Source organism: Odontomachus brunneus, unplaced genomic scaffold (assembly GCF_010583005.1).
Source record: "Odontomachus brunneus isolate Ranch 3 - 2012 unplaced genomic scaffold, Obru_v1 Obru_scaffold_006, whole genome shotgun sequence".
NCBI lineage: Eukaryota > Metazoa > Arthropoda > Insecta > Hymenoptera > Formicidae > Odontomachus > Odontomachus brunneus.
Window position 1 is genome coordinate 1,904,565 of NW_022639456.1, and position 21,393 is coordinate 1,925,957.

General features: G+C 38.4%; 5 protein-coding genes across 7 annotated transcripts in view; 2 read left to right on the plus strand and 3 right to left on the minus strand.

Annotated features, from left to right (window-relative positions):
* Window positions 1-356: 356 nt before the first annotated feature.
* On the plus strand, window positions 357-9,750 carry LOC116853823 (clathrin heavy chain). The gene is made up of 9 exons (XM_032835074.1): window positions 357-868; window positions 1,932-2,139; window positions 2,288-5,339; window positions 5,436-5,733; window positions 5,816-6,256; window positions 6,340-6,902; window positions 6,998-7,220; window positions 7,307-7,382; window positions 7,479-9,750. The coding sequence occupies exons 1-9, from the start codon at window positions 827-829 to the stop codon at window positions 7,610-7,612; spliced, it is 5,037 nt and encodes a 1,678-aa protein (XP_032690965.1). The 5' UTR covers window positions 357-826; the 3' UTR covers window positions 7,613-9,750.
* Window positions 9,751-10,195: 445 nt separating this feature from the next.
* LOC116853828 (ribonuclease P protein subunit p29) lies at window positions 10,196-11,380 on the minus strand. The gene is made up of 4 exons (XM_032835082.1): window positions 11,211-11,380; window positions 11,002-11,138; window positions 10,531-10,915; window positions 10,196-10,462 (listed from the first exon to the last, which is right to left on the minus strand). Exons 1-4 carry the CDS (start codon window positions 11,224-11,226, stop codon window positions 10,323-10,325), a joined length of 678 nt encoding a protein of 225 aa, XP_032690973.1. The 5' UTR covers window positions 11,227-11,380; the 3' UTR covers window positions 10,196-10,322.
* A 632-nt stretch (window positions 11,381-12,012) lies between these two features.
* On the plus strand, window positions 12,013-12,778 carry LOC116853221 (cytochrome b-c1 complex subunit 10-like). Its single transcript, XM_032834174.1, has 2 exons — window positions 12,013-12,242; window positions 12,551-12,778. The coding sequence occupies exons 1-2, from the start codon at window positions 12,193-12,195 to the stop codon at window positions 12,666-12,668; spliced, it is 168 nt and encodes a 55-aa protein (XP_032690065.1). The 5' UTR covers window positions 12,013-12,192; the 3' UTR covers window positions 12,669-12,778.
* A 997-nt stretch (window positions 12,779-13,775) lies between these two features.
* Window positions 13,776-18,987, minus strand: LOC116853205. Its single transcript, XM_032834161.1, has 10 exons — window positions 18,660-18,987; window positions 17,138-18,541; window positions 16,670-17,034; window positions 16,225-16,569; window positions 15,858-16,128; window positions 15,291-15,709; window positions 14,971-15,201; window positions 14,414-14,889; window positions 14,179-14,290; window positions 13,776-14,100 (listed from the first exon to the last, which is right to left on the minus strand). The coding sequence occupies exons 1-10, from the start codon at window positions 18,673-18,675 to the stop codon at window positions 13,945-13,947; spliced, it is 3,795 nt and encodes a 1,264-aa protein (XP_032690052.1). The 5' UTR covers window positions 18,676-18,987; the 3' UTR covers window positions 13,776-13,944.
* Window positions 18,988-19,537: 550 nt separating this feature from the next.
* Window positions 19,538-21,393, minus strand: part of LOC116852880 (serologically defined colon cancer antigen 8 homolog) — a 4,508-nt gene continuing 2,652 nt past the window's right edge. For all 3 annotated transcript variants that reach the window (XM_032833643.1, XM_032833651.1, XM_032833641.1), the window contains exons 7-10: window positions 21,187-21,298; window positions 20,866-20,983; window positions 20,243-20,319; window positions 19,538-20,162 (exon numbers count right to left, since the gene is read on the minus strand). In XM_032833643.1, coding sequence (XP_032689534.1) covers window positions 19,636-20,162; window positions 20,243-20,319; window positions 20,866-20,983; window positions 21,187-21,298 — 834 coding nt within the window. In that variant the 3' untranslated portion in view covers window positions 19,538-19,635. The remainder of the gene's footprint in view (window positions 20,163-20,242; window positions 20,320-20,865; window positions 20,984-21,186; window positions 21,299-21,393) is intronic.

The following is a 21,393-nucleotide window of genomic DNA, read 5'->3' on the forward strand; positions in this document are numbered from 1 at the left end:
CAATATTCTGTCTTTATATATGTATTTTCCTCACACCCTTCTTTTGTATGTATTGTATAAACGATAACCGGCGAGTTTCGAGTGACGGAGGCGTAAATTGGTAATTTAATTTAGCGTAATAGAGATAACCTCTAACATGTCCGATGCAATACGATATATAACGAGGGCGGAAAACTATGATAACTAGAGAAAAATGAATTTTTCCGCTCCTTTTTTTTTCTTTTGATTTCTCCTTTTTCGCGTTTGTCCGTACAAAGCATCACGCATTTGTGCGCCGTTGCGGTTTCATTCGCAGCGACGTAAAGACGCGACAAAGAGAGAGAAAGAGACAGACAGGGGACGAAGGGGAAGGGGCGATACGTGAGATTCCCCACAGAATCCAATCGTGTCAAATCGTGGCTGTATTCTTCCGCTAGCGCCAAGATTCCTCGCGTTCAACGTCAGCGGGATCGCCCGCAGCGGTCACAGAGACAGGAAATACGGTCAGTCAACGATTAATTGTCGATGCCCGAGGCGGTAGAGCGCGCGAGGTGACTGTTTAACTTCGACGAGTCGCCGAGACATTTTCATACGCGGGAACTATTTCGAGATAGAGGGGCGGCGTTGGCGGCCATGATGGGTGTCAGCGGCGAGTAGCGACGGTGTTCGGTCTCCGTCAGTTGGTTTTGCGCTTTGATGATTGATGCCGAGTGTTCGGGGGGATAAAAGGCGTTCGATAAGCGAGAATAGCTCGTAAGTGGATACAGTTGGGTTCGCGGCCGCACGGTTATCCCGCAGGAGAGACAGCGGCTGGAAAGCACGGTGATACTTTGAATATTTCGGCAAAATGACGCAGCTACTGCCCATAAGGTTCCAAGAACATCTTCAGGTACGTCATCTATTTCCCCCGTGGTATTTCTTTCGAACGTGTAGGCGCACGTCACGCTAATGCAATCGCTGCCGGAATTACGTTGACCTTTCTATCTCTTTCTCCGCGCTGGACAAGATCGCATTTCCAGAGAATGCATTCTCGCGCCTATCTTGCCTGCGTGGAGGGTCACGAATGCGCTTACGAATTATCCGCTCATCTCTCTCTTTCTCTCTCTGTCTCACTTTTTTTCATGACACGTACACGCGGAACGGAAGTAGTTTTCTTTTTTCGGACGATTGACGTTACTTTGACAGCTGCGATATTCTTCGCATCGCGTGAAGTTCGACCACATTGCTCGACGCCTCGAACACAGGTCGACCCGTCGATTGAACTCGCAAGACTTCTTTCACGGCAATTTTTACAACGCAGGTTAACCGATCCGATTCCTGTATCAATTCATCATTAACGTTGCGTTGACAAGCGTGACGAGCGAATTGATTTTTTTTTCACCGATGCGCGGTGCGAGGTCCACGACTATCGTGAACGTATACGCCCCTCGTTTCCGCTTTTGCCGAAACTAAATTTATTATGCGGTATCTCTGAGACTTCTCTCAATTCTTTTGCGATTTTTGATATTAATACATAAAAATTATGGACACTTTCGCTTATCTTCTTTGTTATCGACATAAACCTGTCGTAAATGAGAAATAGCCCACGTCATATCGGAGTAAAAATATTACTGTTTTATTTGTAATAAATGTACAATACTTTGCTTACTATTATAAAATATAAGCTCATATCCTAGCAACATATGGCTATTACAATGATATATTATTAAATTTATTGTTATGTGATCAAATTTTGCTTATAAATCTTCTGTTCTATATTATTTGTAATTATTCTGACAATAATATATAATCTATATATAAAAGATACATTGTTAATAATTAGTTTTTATAACAATAAAGTTTTTCCCAAAAAATGACCAATATAAAGTTGACTATGTATCACTTACTCTATGTTCTTAATCAACAATTGTACAAATGTCATGGATGTAAAATGATCTCCTGTTTCTTTACAGCTCACAGCTGTAGGGATTAATGCCAGCAATGTCAGCTTTAATACGCTTACTATGGAATCTGATAAATTCATTTGCGTGAGAGAAAAGGTTGGTGATACCGCTCAGGTGGTTATTATCGACATGAATGATTCTGCCAATCCCATCAGAAGACCAATATCAGCTGATTCTGCAATTATGAATCCAGCCAGTAAAGTCATAGCTCTTAAAGGTATGTGTGTGTATTCTATTCTTCAATATGTATGTATGATTGTTGCACAAGAATTGCACAAGAGAATAAAAAAAAAGAAAGGTAGAAAAAGTACATTACACGTACAAGTAACAATTTCTAATACAAATATTCGTTTTTATTCAATTAGCTATGAAGACACTGCAGATCTTCAACATCGAAATGAAATCGAAGATGAAAGCCCATACAATGACAGAGGATGTGGTGTTTTGGAAGTGGATTTCGCTGAACACGTTGGCGTTGGTAACGGAAACCGCGGTATATCACTGGTCCATGGAAGGCGACTCTACGCCGAATAAGATGTTCGAGCGTCATTCATCCTTAAACGGCTGTCAGATTATCAATTATAGAACAGACCCAAAACAGACGTGGCTATTATTGATCGGTATTTCGGCACAGCATAATCGAGTGGTCGGTGCTATGCAGCTCTATTCTGTGGAGCGAAAGTGTTCGCAACCGATCGAAGGACACGCCGCTTCCTTCGCTCAGTTTAAGATGGAAGGGAATGGGGAAGCCAGCAATTTGTTCTGTTTCGCCGTTAGAACAGTCCAAGGAGCGAAGCTTCACATCATCGAAGTGGGTCAACCGCCAGCCGGTAACCATCCGTTCCCGAAGAAGGCCGTGGACGTTTTCTTCCCGGCCGAGGCCGGCAACGACTTTCCTGTCGCTATGCAAGTTAGCTCCAAGTATGACGTCATCTATTTAATTACAAAGTACGGCTACATTCACATGTACGACATCGAATCTGCGACCTGTATATTTATGAATCGCATCTCGGGCGAAACTATCTTCGTCACCGCGCCGCACGAAGCTTCTGGTGGTATAATCGGAGTTAACCGTAAAGGCCAAGTTTTGTCCGTATCCGTGGACGAGGAGAACATTATTCCATACATCAACGGAGTACTGCAGAACTCGGAGTTGGCTCTGAGAATGGCCGTAAGGAACAATCTGTCTGGCGCGGAGGATCTGTTTGTGAGGAAATTTAATATGCTCTTCCAGAACGGCCAATACGCAGAGGCGGCGAAAGTCGCGGCGAACGCACCGAAAGGAATACTCCGTACGCCCGCGACTATACAACGATTTCAACAGGTCCCGACTACTCAGGGACAGACTTCGCCTCTCCTGCAATACTTTGGTATTCTTTTGGATCAAGGACAGCTGAATAAATACGAATCGTTGGAGTTATGCCGGCCTGTGTTGGTTCAGGGACGCAAGCAGCTGCTGGAGAAGTGGTTGAAGGAGGATAAGTTGGAGTGCAGCGAGGAATTGGGCGATCTGGTGAAACAAGCGGATCCTACGTTAGCGTTGAGCGTTTATCTGCGAGCCAACGTTCCCAACAAGGTTATACAATGCTTCGCGGAGACCGGCCAATTTCAGAAGATCGTGTTGTATGCCAAGAAAGTCTCCTACACGCCCGACTATATATTCCTCTTGCGAAACGTCATGAGGATCAATCCTGACCAAGGTGTAGCGTTCGCACAGATGCTGGTGCAAGACGACGAGCCGTTAGCCGACATCAATCAGATCGTTGACATATTTATGGAGCAAAACATGGTGCAACAATGCACAGCATTTCTGTTGGACGCGCTCAAGAACAATCGGCCGAGCGAGGGTGCTTTACAAACTCGTCTCTTGGAGATGAACCTGATGTCCGCTCCACAGGTAGCCGATGCTATATTAGGCAATCAGATGTTCACTCATTACGATAGAGCTCATGTCGCGCAATTGTGCGAGAAGGCTGGTCTGTTACAACGCGCCCTCGAACACTATACGGATTTGTACGATATCAAGAGAGCAGTGGTGCATACTCACTTGCTTTCGCCCGAGTGGCTCGTAGGGTTCTTTGGCACTCTGTCCGTGGAGGACTCTCTCGAATGCTTGAAGGCCATGTTAACGGCCAACATTCGACAGAACTTGCAGATCTGCGTACAAATCGCGACCAAGTATCACGAACAACTGACGACGAAGGCGCTGATAGATTTGTTCGAGAGCTTCAAATCTTACGAGGGCTTGTTCTACTTCCTGGGATCAATTGTGAACTTCAGTCAAGATCAAGAAGTGCACTTCAAGTACATACAGGCGGCTTGCAAGACCGGTCAGATCAAGGAAGTAGAGCGCATATGTCGTGAGAGTAACTGTTACAATCCGGAGCGCGTGAAAAATTTCCTGAAGGAAGCCAAGCTGTCCGATCAGCTGCCGCTGATAATCGTCTGCGACCGATTCGATTTCGTTCACGACCTCGTTCTCTACCTTTACCGCAATAACTTGCAGAAATACATCGAAATCTACGTCCAGAAGGTGAATCCGTCGCGTCTGCCGGTAGTCGTGGGCGGTCTGTTGGATGTCGACTGCTCGGAGGACATCATCAAGAACCTGATACTCGTGGTGCGCGGGCAATTCTCCACTGACGAACTAGTCGAGGAGGTCGAGAAGAGAAATCGGTTGAAACTGTTGTTGCCGTGGCTCGAGTCTCGCGTTCACGAGTGCTGCGTGGAGCCTGCCACGCACAACGCACTAGCAAAGATCTACATTGACAGCAACAACAATCCCGAGCGATTCCTCAAGGAGAATCAATTTTACGACAGCAGAGTCGTCGGCAAGTACTGCGAAAAACGCGACCCGCATCTGGCTTGTATCGCGTACGAGCGTGGCCAGTGCGACCGCGAGCTGATAAGCGTATGCAACGAGAACAGCCTCTTTAAGAGTGAGGCCAGGTATCTGGTGAGACGTAGAGACCCCGACCTCTGGGCAGAGGTTCTCCTGGAGAGCAACCCGTACAAGCGACCGTTGATCGATCAGGTAGTTCAAACGGCATTGTCCGAGACGCAAGATCCCGAAGATATATCAGTCACGGTGAAGGCTTTCATGACGGCCGACCTGCCTAACGAGCTGATCGAACTTCTCGAAAAGATAGTGCTGGATAGTAGCGTGTTCAGCGATCATCGCAATCTGCAGAATCTCCTGATACTAACGGCCATCAAAGCTGACCGCACGCGAGTCATGGAGTACATCAATCGCTTGGACAATTATGACGCTCCGGATATCGCGAACATCGCGATTAACAATGAGCTCTACGAGGAAGCCTTCGCCATTTTCAAGAAGTTTGACGTTAACACATCAGCTATCCAGGTGTTAATCGAGCAGGTCAACAATTTGGATAGAGCTTACGAATTTGCGGAAAGGTAAAGAGAATATTTTCATCTGTTTTATCTTTTTTGACTATTGGCTTTTCTTTGTCTGTGAAATTCGATTATGACACATTGAAAATTTCTGTGCAGATGCAACGAGCCGCCGGTGTGGTCGCAACTCGCCAGAGCTCAATTGCAGCAGGGGCTAGTTAAGGAAGCAATCGATAGTTTTATTAAAGCAGACGACCCGTCGGCGTACATGGACGTAGTGGAAACGGCGCATCGGACCTCGCACTGGGAAGATCTGGTTCGCTATTTGCAGATGGCTCGCAAGAAAGCGCGCGAATCCTTCATTGAGAGCGAATTGATATACGCGTACGCGCGAACTAACCGACTCGCGGACCTCGAGGAATTTATATCAGGCCCTAATCACGCCGATATACAGAAGGTACACGACGTGGAAAGCAGGAGACCCGTTTGTTCATCCGCGAAAGCGCAACGAGTTTCTACTTATTCGTTCTCCTTTACAGATCGGTGACAGGTGTTTCGACGACAAGATGTACGATGCCGCGAAGCTTCTTTATAACAACGTATCTAACTTCGCGCGTCTAGCTATCACCTTGGTGCATCTGAAGGAATTCCAGGGCGCCGTGGACAGCGCGCGCAAAGCTAATTCGACACGCACTTGGAAGGAAGTCTGTTTCGCTTGCGTGGACAGTGGCGAGTTTCGTTTGGCTCAGATGTGCGGCCTGCATATAGTCGTGCACGCGGACGAGCTTGAGGATTTGATCAATTACTATCAAGATCGCGGCCACTTCGAGGAGCTCATTAATCTCTTGGAAGCTGCCTTGGGGCTCGAACGCGCTCACATGGGGATGTTCACCGAGCTAGCTATTCTTTACAGCAAATACAAACCTCAACGAATGAGAGAACACTTGGAACTCTTCTGGTCGCGCGTCAATATACCGAAGGTAGGTTTAGCTTTCGTAGGGCCAATAAACGACTCGATAACGTTTAAGAGAGCAAAGATAATCGAACGAATTTATTTTTGCAGGTGCTACGCGCGGCGGAACAGGCTCACTTGTGGGCCGAATTAGTGTTCCTATACGACAAGTACGAAGAATATGACAACGCAGTGCTCGCAATGATGCAACATCCCACTGAGGCTTGGCGGGAGGGTCATTTCAAGGATGTGATTACTAAAGTCGCCAATGTCGAGCTCTACTACAAAGCTATACAATTCTACGTGGAGTTCAAGCCCCTTCTGCTGAACGATATATTGCTTGTGCTCGCCCCGCGCATGGATCATACCAGATCTGTGGCGTACTTCACGAGAACCGGTCATTTGCAATTGGTGAAACCGTACTTGCGATCAGTCCAAGCTCTCAACAACAAAGCCATCAACGAGGCGTTGAACGGTCTGCTGATCGACGAGGAGGATTATCAAGGTCTTCGTACGTCGATCGACGCGTTCGATAATTTCGATAACATCGCGTTAGCACAACAGCTCGAGAAACACGAATTAATCGAGTTCAGGAGAATCGCCGCCTACTTGTACAAGGGAAACAATAGATGGAAACAATCAGTGGAACTTTGCAAGAAGGATCGGTTGTTCAGGTAAATTTGTGTTCGTTCATGTGTCGTAGAAGAGAGATCGTAGAAAAATGTGTTCGTTATTATACACCTGATTAACTCTTGCAATTCAACACCAGGGATGCTATGGAATACGCGGCGGAGTCGCGGAATCCGGAGGTTGCCGAAGAATTGTTGGAGTGGTTCTTGGAAAGAGGCTCGAAGGACTGTTTTGCCGCGTGCCTATTTCATTGTTACGACTTACTTCATCCGGACGTCATTTTGGAGCTTGCATGGAGACATCGTATCTTACATTTCGCCATGCCGTACCTCATACAGGTCGCGCGGGAATACATAACCAAGGTAGAAAAAACGTACCCGGCACACTTAATTCCGTTAGTGAGTCGCGTTAATCGTTGATTATCTACGATATTGAATATTTCCGACAGGTCGACAAGTTGGAAGAAGCTGAAAGCCGGCGCATCGAGGAAACCGATCATCAGGAACACAAGCCTATGATTATGCGTGAGTAATCATCCCTTGATAACTTTCTCGTCACGATATCGTTTTCTTCATCAGTAATGTTCTCTTCTTTCTAACTCGTTGTCTTTATGCCCACAGCGGAACCTCAGTTGATGCTGACCGCAGGACCAGGGATGATGGCACCTGGCTACGCGCCTCAAAACGTATACGGTACGCCTGCACAAAGCGTGTACGCGTCCACCGCCGCAGCCTATCAAGGTTACGGTATGTGAAATACATTTAACAGAACAGATCAACAAAGTCTACTTTTCTATAAAGTTTAGGTAGAACTTGAGATTGTTTGGTTAGCTTAATATTGTCAAAGCGAATTATACGAATACAAGTATCATTAAAGGCGTAAAAGCTCACGTTTAGATCATGATTATAACGAATGGTGAGATGTATTAGGAGGACAAAGAATCCTATCACACGCTATCTAAGTGTAAACTTGTAATTTATAGGAGAGATTGCCGAATAAGCAATTATATCGCATTGTTTAAGTAGTCTAATCTGGACCTTGTGAAACGGATACACTGTTATGTCGGGTGTAACGCATAATAACACGTAAAGAAAGAAAATTCCTTTTTTTTTCTTTTTAATACCGCGGTGCTGAGATTTTTCTATTGAATTTAATTATCGTTGCACAGAGAGAAAGAGAGAGAGAGAGAGAAAGAGAGACACACAGTGAAGAGGTATATAAATATATATATGTACATGTACGTTGTAAGACAGATATAATTTCGCTGTATTTTGCTCGCACGTGTATGTATGTGCGTCTACGTGCCTTTCTTTTGACTACTGAAAGAGGAAACAAATTACTTCGTTTCGGTCAAATCAACCTTGTGTCTTCGATTCGTCATTTTCACCATACGAGTTACACGGTGTTCGCTTATCCGGACAGACCTCCTCCGTTTTAAATAGCCCTCGTATCTCTTCAGTTCGGTTCCAATGGTCAAGTTGAAACCGATATAATATCGACGAGTCCCGACAGTCTCGAGATATACGGAGAAGAATGACTGTGTCGATTATTCGCGAGCTAATAATAAGATCACATCGGGAAAATCTGAACTCAACGAAATATTATATCGGAATTAATTGAAATCGCTGATTTATACAACACGTATACAAACGTGTTAGGAACAAGTAGTCCAATTTTGAAAGTTCGTCCTTTCTTTCTACTTTCTCAAAATGGTGGCATTATAAAAAAAAAGATATATATAGATTTTAGTAGCGCGCGATGTGAATCGCAGCGAAAATGAAGCGCCCTCGCAAATCGACATGTAATAGGAAGAGCATCTTTTTAGATCGGGTAGATTATGTATTGTTATATCGGTATGTAACGAGATCTTTAAAAACCGGAAGAAAAATCTGTAGACGTTTGAAAAAAAAAGTGTGTTCGCGTGTCTATGATACATCGTTCTAGATCTACCTATGTGTACATTCGCTTGAACGTGATACAGATGCATGTTCGCGGTTAGTTTGATTTGCGCAAACGATTGTTCGTAAAATAATAAATGATTATCAAGAGAGAGAGAGAGAAAGAGAGAAAAAATCACGAAATTGATGGCAAGATCTTATTGTCTTACCAGTATATCGAAATATATACAATAGATTGAGCTTTTTGCCCGATCGTCGTATGTCTCATGCTTTACAAAACCTCTCATTATCCATGTCATAAGAAGACGGTAACAATTAGAGCTTAGAGTATTATGTAAAGATACCGAGGAACTTGAACAAAGCATAACACGATCGTGTATCTATCGCATCGCTCATGTCGTACGAAACTGTTTCGTTGATTCGTTCTCTGATTTGTTTTTATTGATTCCATTGTAATGTGTGTGCATAGTATCTTTCTTGAAGTTATCGGTCGTTAATCATTATAATAGCTCGTTACAAACTATGCCTAAATTATGCATTAAGATAAAGTAGATCGCAATATCTCTAGAGAATGACAAAGTCATGTTGTTGAACACTTGTGTTTGTTAAAGTATTTATGTTGCGTGTATAAAATGCTACATCGATGCATCAGGATCAGTATATGAGATATAGCAAGAGGCAGAGGAAGAATACAGATATTAATTTTTTAGTGTCTTATCTTTAACATTCCTAGATATGTGTGTGCTGCCTTACCGCGTAGTATACTTATTTTAGGTGACAATCTCGCTTGGTTTTTTGTCGCATCTCAAGATACAACAGACATGTGACAGATTATAGTACATATAGTCTTTTTATTCTAAAGTACAAAACTTTTGTTTCCCTTACTCTGTATCGTTTTCTCTATTGTATGAATCTTTTGTTTGATACTTCATAGTTGGTCTTACGATGTTTCAACTGTATAAATCATTTGAAAATATAGCGCCCAAGGAAAACAGGTCGGTAATATGTCCAGCTATTATTTCACTCTGATTCAAATTTAACCGATGAAATCATAGATTGATTAACAAATATAGTCGCTATATTCATTCAGAATAATTGTTGCTGTATCTCAGTGTCATGTTTAGTCATCTTGATTTAAATGGAGTAAAGGCACTTCTAAGATAAAATACATTCAATTATTGTTTAGTAGTTATGTGCACATTCACACCTACACACATACACAAACAAAAATACATATATATATAATTATATATAACTAAATACTGTAATATGTAAGTAGAAAATATACATTACCAATATTGTGTAATTGTAATATCCTATAATAATATAATCTATAAAATAATGAAAAATACACAGAAATAAATAATTCTAACGTCTACATGGAATTGAAGCTGATTGAGTAAAAAAATCACCATTGTTATTAGTTTTATATATATTAATATATTACACAAGTTTGTGATTATACATATACTTTATACCATCATATTCTTTAAATTACTTCCTGAGATTTATATTAAAATCCAATATTAAAATTATCAATGTACTGTATCACACATTTTTATAATATTATAACTGGACCATCCGTGTGTTTTTGAACTTTTTAACTGTTCGCTCCACAGGTCTTACAGAGAGTTGTCTACCAAGTGATTTCAATATTACACCGTCGTCTAAATAAATATGAATTGTAACCACATCTTTTGGTATTGCTGAAAACAAAAGTAGGAAACAATCACCCGCAAATGATTCATCACCTTAAGTATGGTCTATTACTTACTTCGTATAACATTATCTGTCCCACAGATCTTGAAACTGTTTTTGGTATCCTGTATAACAATTCCTGTAAGTCCTGCTAAAGTGGGACATTTTGATCTACTTATTAATATCTTAGCACCATGAAAATCAGCCTTTATTAATTGTTGACTAATATTCTCCCAATTTGGATTTGTGGGATTATCTGGTATACTAGTAAATGATTTGTTACCAAGCATTTCTCTCATGTACTTTAACCATAATTGATTTAAAGGCAAAACATCAGAGTATTTAATATTATTTCCAATTTTACCCAAACCAAGGCGCAACTTCCTTCTGGTAGTTAAGAATTTTCCTCTGGAGTTTAATCTTAGTTTATGTTTCACTTTAAATTTGTTAAGTGTATAAGTCTGTATAAAAGCCATAAAATGTTTCAGTTAACCTTATCGTATGTAGCTATTTCATTCCGTTGTTACATATTTTACTGCATACATACCTTTCGCATTTCGTCCGAAATAAATTTACGATCAGACGGTGGTAAAACATTTTGCAAAAAGTCTGCAACGTATTGTTCCTTGTTCTCACAAATTTCAATACGATTAGTCAAGCAATCAGGAAGTGGTGAGCATAACTCTGAAATTAATTGTTATTAACATTCGAATAATAAATGAAAAAGAACGTTATATCCATTTGATTAATATTTACTTGCATAGTTTGACATGTTTATATAATTTGCGTTGTTTAATCACAAATCAACTTAAATTACTTAAATTTTGTTCGCATGTGGACACAGCTCCGATATTTAGATACAAATAGAAGCAAGTCGATGAGATAAATGATAGTCTGATTTACCATTCATTTATACTACTTCAAGAAGAAAAGTTTTTCTGGCTTGTCATTGAGTCATACTATGCGCTAAAATTTGTGTTAGGGCTATCGCACACAAATTGACATAACTGCATATGCATAGCATAAGATTGTATGGACCAATGAACATCGAATATTAAGCATCGAACACCAATATGGCGACTTAATACTCGATGCTCATTGGTACATACGGTCTTATGCTATGCATATGCAGTTATGTCAATTTGTGTGCGATAGCCCTTAAAGAGAGTGATGGCTCGTAGCGGCAATTTCGGAACTAATAAAAATAACAGATCTAAAACCCTATGCACAATGTCAGGCAATAGGAATAGATATTAGCCAATAGGAACAGGGAATAGAACAGAAATAATTGACCAATCCGAATTCCTATTCCGTGTTCTTATTGCCTGGCATTCTGCAAGGCCTTTAAGACTGGTTTATGATGGCCGTAATCAGTTAACTTATGCCGGAACCGTAAAAAATTGACCAATCACAGTCGACTATTCTTCTATAATTCAACTATGATTGGTCAATTTTTTACGGTTCCGGCATAAGTTAACGGATTACGGCTATCATAAACCGGCCTTTAGACTTAGTTTCAAAATTATCGCTATGAGCCGCCACTGTCTTCGATAAAGACTTCAGCATGTAGTACGACTCAATGACAAGAGATAGAGAAAGAAAGAGAGTCACGATCCAATATTGGGTCTAATAAACTTTAGACTTTTTAGCCCGAAGTCTTCTCGTAATACATACTCTTCGTTGCAAAAAATACGAAGATATTATTGCTCGGGTCGAAAACGATACGAGTGTGGAAAAAATGGTTTTGCGTGCTTTCAATAAAAGGAATGCCGAAATTGCTGTAAAATGGTAAGTTTCTTTCTTCTGTATTTTTAATATATTTGGCTGTATTTTGTAACATCTCGACATTCAGAGTTAATAATGTCAGTAACCAATTTAGTTTTGTATATTTTTTTAACATATTTCTATATAATATATAATAAAATAATAATGACATAACAGGTTTGCTTGTATCTTCTGTATTTGGTAATATCTCTTTTCTCTTTCTATTTCTTTCCAAGGCTGTGAACATTCAGCTGTTTTACAGAAGATATAGAGATGCATTAGAAAACTCTTTGTCTAGGCCTGCAAATAATAATGATTCTTTCACATCTTAGGTTACCGACAGCATTCACCTATGGAACTGGTGCAACAGTGATGATGTTGTATATGACAGATTGGAAAGTAGTGTTGCAATATGTTCCTTTTTATGGTAGCAAATTCAATGAAGAATAGTCATAAGATATCAAGCCAATACTCGAAGATGATTATGTAACAATTCTATTAAAGAATTGTACTGCATTGTACTCTGTTTATTTATTTAAATAAAATCATAGTAAGGAATAGACAGATTTTAAGGACATATCCTATATTATAAACTTTAAGTCTTATCGGATTGCTGTGTAGTTCTTTTGCGCTGTTCATAGATTATATTTGCAAATTCTTCTGCTTCTGCAAGTTTCCGATGCTTAAACCATGGTCCCACAACTGTCCTACAAAAAAAATAAGCTATACAGATCTTGTCCAAAAATGCCTGTGTTTGCTTATTATATAAGATTGAAGAAAAAGTCACTCCCTTACTTGTAACCAACACAAACCAAGGCTACACCAATTACTATAAGCCCAATATTAGTAAACTTCTGAACCAAATAGCGTTTGGTTTTTATTGGTATGCTGTAAAAAACATTCATTACAGTATATTATACTGCAGATGAGAAATATAGAAAATAAATTTATTCGTTCCGAATTATTTAATTAATATTATTAATGTAATTCATAATTAATATAACATTAATTTAATTATGAGCATACATATTAAAAGGTTTTAATATTCTATTACGTAACATCAGTGAAATAATAAATTTTAACACATTTGAGTCACATGCATAGAGGTTATGATACGAGCGATATTGTAAACGACTTGTTACCTCATTTTGCTTGACTTTTCTCAGCTGAATTTTTTGTTAATTCTTGGACTATAATAGGATTCCAATTAAAATAACCAGTGACTAGCCCTAAAACAGTTACTATATAAATGTGATCCTTCCTCAGGCCTCTTGGTATTTTAATTTTCATTCTGTATCCGATGATAATACAGATTCTCGATTGAACCTTGGTTGCGTTCCGTTTCACGCATTATGCGCGCATTTCCTACAATATACGTGACATGAACTGTAGATAAACGCGCGCATATATGTGAAACGGAACGCGGCCCTTGTTAGCTTTCAGAACGTGCCATATGATCAATAACAGTCCCTTTTCGTGAGCTTTGTTTCGAATTGTATAGGAAAGTTTTAAAACAATTCATATACGTGATAAACGATTTATTTTTATTTACAAACATTTTTCTTCATTTCTTTTTATTTGCATGTCTAGGAGCCTTAAAAAATTAAAAATTTTTCATGGAATATGAAAAATGGAATGTGATATTACATCACATTTATCTATATAACTTGCGCGAATTTTATTCCTCAGATAAAACAAAAATAAGATTTGAACAAATAGTTAATATTTAGATCTTGCCAGAATATTTGTGAAATTTATTAAATGTGTTTAATTGTACTTTGAAGATTTCCTGTAACGATGTCGGTAATGTACGGGACAATAAAGCAATTCCATGCTGATCACAAATGCTGATTAAGTTGCACAGAGAATTCTGCAAAGCTACCTAAAATGGAAAAAGCGAGTAATTAAAAGCAATCTATAATAAAAAGAAAATTCAGATAATAAAAACCAAGACTATTACTTTGATGTAAGATGGTATAGTGCTCTCTAAAATCAATTGCAACAAATCAGCAATTAGATAGGGACTCAGTCGCATCATATCCTTCTTTAGTTTTATCAGCAAGCCTGTAAATCTGTCGAGAAAATGTCTGTTATCTTCTTGACGAATTATTGTCGCTACTAATGATTATATATTGATTACATTAAATGTCTGAATAATATTATATTTAAAAACCCTTTAAATTGGTTGAACTTACTTTTCGATATCGAGTGCTAAGCATCTGAATCGATGCTCCTCAAATTTATCGGATATGTTTTTCGACGCGTGCACAATGACGTTCACCACACCTCTGTATAGCAGCAATAAAGCAGGCAAGCTGTCAGTTATTAAGTTTGTTCTGACTTTTATCAGCGCTCCACATAAAGCGAGCACGTTCTCGCAGGACGATATTTTCACCTTTTCGAGAGATTTCAAACTGGTCGTTATGATGAGATCGAAAGTATCATTGGGGATAAACGAGTGTTTGGTACTGATTATATCGCACGATAAACGCACGAAGTCCGACCAACATCTGTCGGGAATGCACAACAATTGCGCAGTTTCGAACAGATTGTTGATCGCATCAAAACGTATTTTATTACGTTTCGCATGCATGTCCGTTTTTATTATGTCATTCCAGACGGCCAACAGATTCGTCCATGTCGCTTCATCCGCTTGCGACAAACTCTTTATCTGTACAGAGAATAAACATTACAGATGCATACAGATGTTGTTAACAATCATTACGCATATGTATTAAATAAGAAATGGTACCGTCTCATCGTGCAGCAGTCTTATAAGTTCACGAAACTCTTTTAGTTGAATGGACGCCAATAACGACTTGCGTAAGTTTTCATAAGGATGTTTCAGCATTACAAACCACAAATTTACAACAGTCGCGTTTTGAATTTCAAACTCTTTACGGTGCCGTAAAACAATTGTAGCTAACTGTATGCCTTCTTGCAACAATTCGCTATTAGTTGAGTCGTTCAGATATTCTTTCGTCTGTAATATTTATTTTTATTTGTAATATAATGAAATCTAATTTGTAATTTTCGTTTTTATCATTATATAGTACACATTTTTATACATACCGTAAATATATTTTGAAAAGTTAATTTGGTCAATTCTTTTAAAGTATTGTTGATCTTCTTCATTGATATTGTTACTTTTAATACCGCTGTTAAACACCTTACATCTGAGGCACTGTTTATTTCTTCAGGTAGTATATTTAGAATGGCTTTGGCTAATTTTCTTTCTGCTTTCTTGAAAATGATTTTTTGTTCAGGATTTAATTTTGATCTAACAATCTCCATTCGTTCCAAAACAGTGTACATAGCTTCTCTGCATTGAGCAGAACTCTTTATGAGATTCTTAAGAGTGGAATATGTGGTCACGTTACGAAGAGAGAATTCGCAAGCCTTCGAGAATGCTTTGTTCTGTGGCAATTGATTTACCAGTACTGCTGGTTCAATGTATTGAAATATGTCAATACCAGTTTTCTCTAATAAATCTGGAAAGATCAGAGATAGTTGTAACTGTAATATGTACACAAGAAATTCATGTTTTTAATATTAGTTTCTTAATTCCTTCTACATATGAATAATAATTAAAAATGAGGAGAATAATGCAATGATTTCAAAGAAATGAGATAGAATTACCTGAAAATACCAAATTGCATAATGTTAATATCTTTTTGTTTGTTTCACATTCTTTGCTAATGGAATACACAACCAAAAATATTAATGTTCTCGTATTAGAACCGAAGTACATGATTGGTATATGTAGTAACATTTCCAAATACAATTCGATTTTAGAGAAAACTGCATTTGTCATTGGCATCCATTGTTGTTGTGATATCTGTTCTTTTATAACTTGCAAGACTTTCACTAATTTTTCATTTTCATTATGTTTGTCCTCCATCAACAGCTTCTACAATTTTAATATTATAATGAAAACATGTGATATTTTTATTTCACGATTATTAGCTAAAAATGTGAGAGATTTTTTGCATTGAATTATACTTACAGCATTAATGTGTTTGGTGATGGATTTTGTATATCCTGATGAGAAACACTGCCCAATTTGGGCAAGAGCATGACTCACAAGGCATATTAGAAAGCACTTATTTTCTTGAATACATTCTTTATCTAATATATTAAGCCACTCGTGAAAGTTCTTTTCACTTGATGTTATATCAGTCCATAATAAATTTGCTACTTTGGATATTTCTTTGTCACATAACAAGGAAAGTATGTTTGGATCATGTTTCAATATAGTGCTCCAAGAATATTCAAGGCCACCTATTAAATTGTGAAGCTTGATAGGCTCATTTGATAAATTTAGTTTTATTCTATGTAAAATAAGGTTATTCTGAAATTAATAAATATATGAGCAATTGTGGTATTTTATTAAAAATATCTACATAAAGAGGTGCATGTACGTACACATATATTTAAAGAACTGCACGTACCATAACATTCTTGCAATTATCTTCTCCGAAATTACTTATTCTTTGGATCAACTGTTGCCAAGGATCATCCTGAATTGGGAACGATAACGTTTTGGCACCGGCAACTTTTGGCACATAATATTTTAACATATTTTGCATTTCACTCAATGCCTGCACTGCAGTCAACAGTATTATGGTAACATTTTTGTTGTGGCTTAAACACAATGCTTTGTTTATCAGCAGTGACAAAGCATTCCCCAGCTCGTCAAGGATGTTGGCAAATTTCTCGTAAATGGATGATACTCTGGTAAATTCGAAAATTTGTATGCCTTCGGAAAATGTGACTAGCAACTCTACTGTCGCCCTCAACATTAATACATTTTTACCTGCAAATTATATTAAGAGAAATATATCATATTATACATATATATATCTGAATTTTTTATATTTTATTAAAATAATAATCATCCCATAATATAAGAGACTTACATGAAGTATTATCCTGCAACAGTTCCATACAGTCTGTGTTTAAATGATACGTTAATGTTTTTAAGCTTGCAATCACCTGTGAACTGGAAGTATTGTTGATTGATTTTGCTAATTTTACTTTAAATTCCTGTGGAAAAAATTCAGACTTGCTCGTCTTATGCTTTTTTTTAACTGCAACATGCTGTTTTACAGATATTAGTAATTGTGAAATGAGCTTCTGTTCTCGTCTTAATTTCGTGCTGGCATACAGAATTGCGATTAATAAATTTGTATAGTCTGCATTTTGTTCCTCCGAGAATATTTTACTCAAGATATTCGGAATATTACTTTCTATTAAAAGTGGGTTGATATATGAAAGTTTTACAAGTATCCCACATTGAACATATGTTATATTTTCGTTCGTTAAAATGTCACTTATTAATTTCTGAAAATATTCAGATAGTGTAACATCTTCTATAACATTTTCAAAATCGAATGATACATCATTTAATAACTGGAGAGAAACGTTCAATATTTCCCATTTGTATCTTCCAGAAGTATTAATTAGATTCCTGAAGAACATATCCAATAAAGCAGTGTCTGATTTGTAAGTGCCTACTGCTGCACGAAGAATAAATAAATATGTTGCAAGATTACTCTGGAGATTTAGCTTTTCCACATTCTCAGACAACACACAGAATAAGTCTGGAAACATTGTAGGACTACTTTCTGTTGTATGATCGTTTTGAGTATTTCTTTTTTCCAGTAATAAGTGCTGTATGCATTTATATGCTGCTACTCCGAGCTTATTTGTACTATCTGCATGTCTATGATCAATTAGATTGCACATAGGATATAAAATATCATGTATAAAAATTATTCTCATTTCTTTTTTCGCAGTTATTGACTGTCTATATATCTGTATTATACTTTCAATAATGCTAATTATACCACAACTCTCAACAGATGATAATACACAGGACTTGAGTAACTCTTCATCTTCCTTTTGTGTTTCGCTGTGATAGTTAGAATGTTTCAGTACAGTGTTCAATAAAATTTTTACCAAGAGACCTAAGTCTTTTGGCTTTTTTTTAAAATATTGTCGCATGCTATTGTTAGCAAGGATTAAAGTACAGCATTCAAGAACTTCTTCATACGTTTCTTCCGCAAGATTATTTAATGTACGTATGAGTGTATCAACCAAACATTGTTTTATGTTGATCTTAATGTCAATATGAACAGATTTAAGACAATTATTTAAAGTCTTCCACGCATGCGGATTTGTCACACATATTTTGCACAGCCAGTCCAAAAGTATATCTTCCTTTTGAACGAGTGGTAAATCCACTGCAGAAAATGCAGTTTCTGCTAATTTCAATCGTTTAGGCAAAGGATCGTCTTCTGAATTCAAACGTTTTAATAATTCTACAAAGAATAAATACGTTATAAGAATATAATACATTAAAATGTCAGATTTTAGGTTAGCCGGTTACATGCTGAAACAATTCTGCTAAACAAAAACTATCACAAGTCGTTTACTTACGCCCTGACAACGCCATTGTAATAATTTGCTCAATTTCTCAACTTATTCTGTGATGTTTCTCATATCTCGTTCCTTATATGTACAAAATTATACACATGTTTTCAATAAAAATATGCGATACACGCTAGATCGTCGAGGTTAATGATTGGGGTTAGGTATTCACGCAGACGATATGACTCTTGCTGCGTTCGGAAACGTTACTCGAGTACTCTTTCTCTCTTTTTATCTCATGCTTGTATCTCTCCCACTCCACATAACGGATACACTTGGGTGACGTTTCCGAACAGCTCAGGTGCTGCCTCAACATCACTACGAGTGGACGATATAGACTGCGTTCCGAAATGCACTGCCAGTACTGAAAATCTATAGTTCATATTACGTATATTATAGAATTTCAGTACTGGCAGTGAATTTCGGAACGCAGCCATGATTGGTCATCTAATAGGAAATATCTAAGATCTGTTTTTTCAGCATTGCTGCTATAAAGTGAGATAAAATATATTTTTATCTTACTCTAACTCATATGTACAGCTGAAAAGAACAGACCACAAGAAGTTATCACAAAATTCTCCAGATTTCTCGGAATAGTCTGAAATTTATATATTTGAATTCTCGCGCGTTTTATTCTGTTCAGAGTATCTCAAACTTTTTTACATAACAGAAATCCTTAACTTTAATTATTTTATTAGTTAAAAAGCACGGATTTGATATCATTATATAAAATAGACTTATTATTTAAATAAAAGAACGTAAATATAAAATTACCATAATTTTAAATTCATGATCGTATTATCTTTCAGAAAAATTTATAGTACGAGTGCAATAATTGCATATACTTGAAGGAAAATTTTTAAAATGATCTAGGAAGTGTGCGATCGTTTCGGTTTACACATTGTCCTGTATTCTGCGTACATTTTTGATATATGTTCACAAACATTATATTGCTTATGCACGTGTGCCGTTAATACAAAGTATGTTAGTGCAAAGTTTTGGTATTGGGTCCGGTCGCGTCAGAGACAGTTTGACTATCCTCCATCGGCTCCGCTGTTACATCGAACTGTTCGTTGTTAACATATTGTTCCCCCGGATACTGTGCGGTATTATAGCTACTATACTGATCGTAATCCTGCTCTGCCATGTAAGTGTCCATGCTCGGATCATTCGCAGTGTATTCTTGCTCGTCGCCGTGAACGTCTCTCTGGTACATCTCCGTGGTCTCCATCGTGTTTGGTACGGAGTCGTTTCCCACGGCGCGCTGCTGGTCGTCCGACAAGCCGTACAAGTCCTGCGACTGATCGTTCGTAGAATACACTTCGGGCCCTACGTCCGTCACTTGTTGACCGGGAGGAACAGCCTCGTACGTCTGATGAATCATTCGCGACGTTGGAATGTTGTTCTCACCGGCTGGCAATCCGTTCGACGACGGCGGGGCTACTGAATCCATCGTACGATTATATTGAAAAGCTGCGGGCGTGCCATCGTTAGTTTCCATAGGAGCTCCTCCTGAAGAACAATCGCCATTAATATCCAAAGTATACTCGCGGTTTAAATAATAGATCGCGTGCGAGTAAGAACGCCGTTACCTTCGTGACTCACAAAGCTGCTTTGTATTTTATTCGATAAGTGCTCTATGTTGCTTTGTAGGCCGGCCATTTCTTCCCTGCGGTAAATGTGAAAACAAAGGAGCATTATCAGATACGGAGTTAAAAATTGTATTTAGTTTATCTAGCGGGAGAACGTCGGGAGCGTAGTGATGTGCATGCGATTCGTTAGAGAACACGTCGCTATTACTGTGCTGATAGAGACGTTTTGGAGTCTGACTTCTTTTTCGGAATTACTTTTACTTTTAGATCGACCTTAACGGTACGTTTCTTGCTCGAAGGCGAAGCGGTTTGCCCAACTGTCGTCACATCTCTCTCAACGACTCCCTCTGTCAACACAGAATAGCCCCAGATATATATATTGTAAGTGGGTGCCCTTATCTACTAATTAGTATACACGTAATATTATACGTAATAGCTGTACATTAGTACGTTATATAGTTCGATTTAATTAAAGTCTATAAACTAAGCTAACACTCAAGACAATCAAAGCTACCAGCTAAGCTGCAATTAAATGAAAAAAATATCCGGTAACTGAAAGTATACGCGCGTGTATTACATCGTACGTTCGGGCTCTCGGGCGAAAGCAAAGCAAGAAAATATACTTGTGTTTAAGACTGTTAGCTTCCAAACGCTGTGTGAGAGATTGGCATTCGGCAGTCAGTCTCGAGACGAGCGTAGCCTGATTATTCAGGGCGTCTTCTAGGCCCGCCACCGTAGCAGCTGCGAAATTTGCTTGCATCAGCCTGTTGCGATGTTAATTGACTTATCTCACCTCCGCCTATGCTAGGCATAGTGTCAGCATGCCGATTTCTCACACATAGAGACATTATTTTCCAAATTAAAAAAAAAGAAGGAAGTTGCACAACAACACTTTTCACGGACAATATACCTAACATAGGCATACCTAAGACGAGATATCTTACCATGCTTAGTCTCCATGTCCATTATCATAGAAGTCAATTCCTTCTCGTTCTCCAGTCTAGGCGTAACTTGACTACGACCGTCCTCAGGGTGTGCAATTTTGCTCATACTTATCTGAAAGTATATAAGGGCTTCGTTTAAAAAATATTACATCGATAGATATGTCAACAGTTTGATTTAAAGTTTAAATTTTAAACTTTAAATCAAAC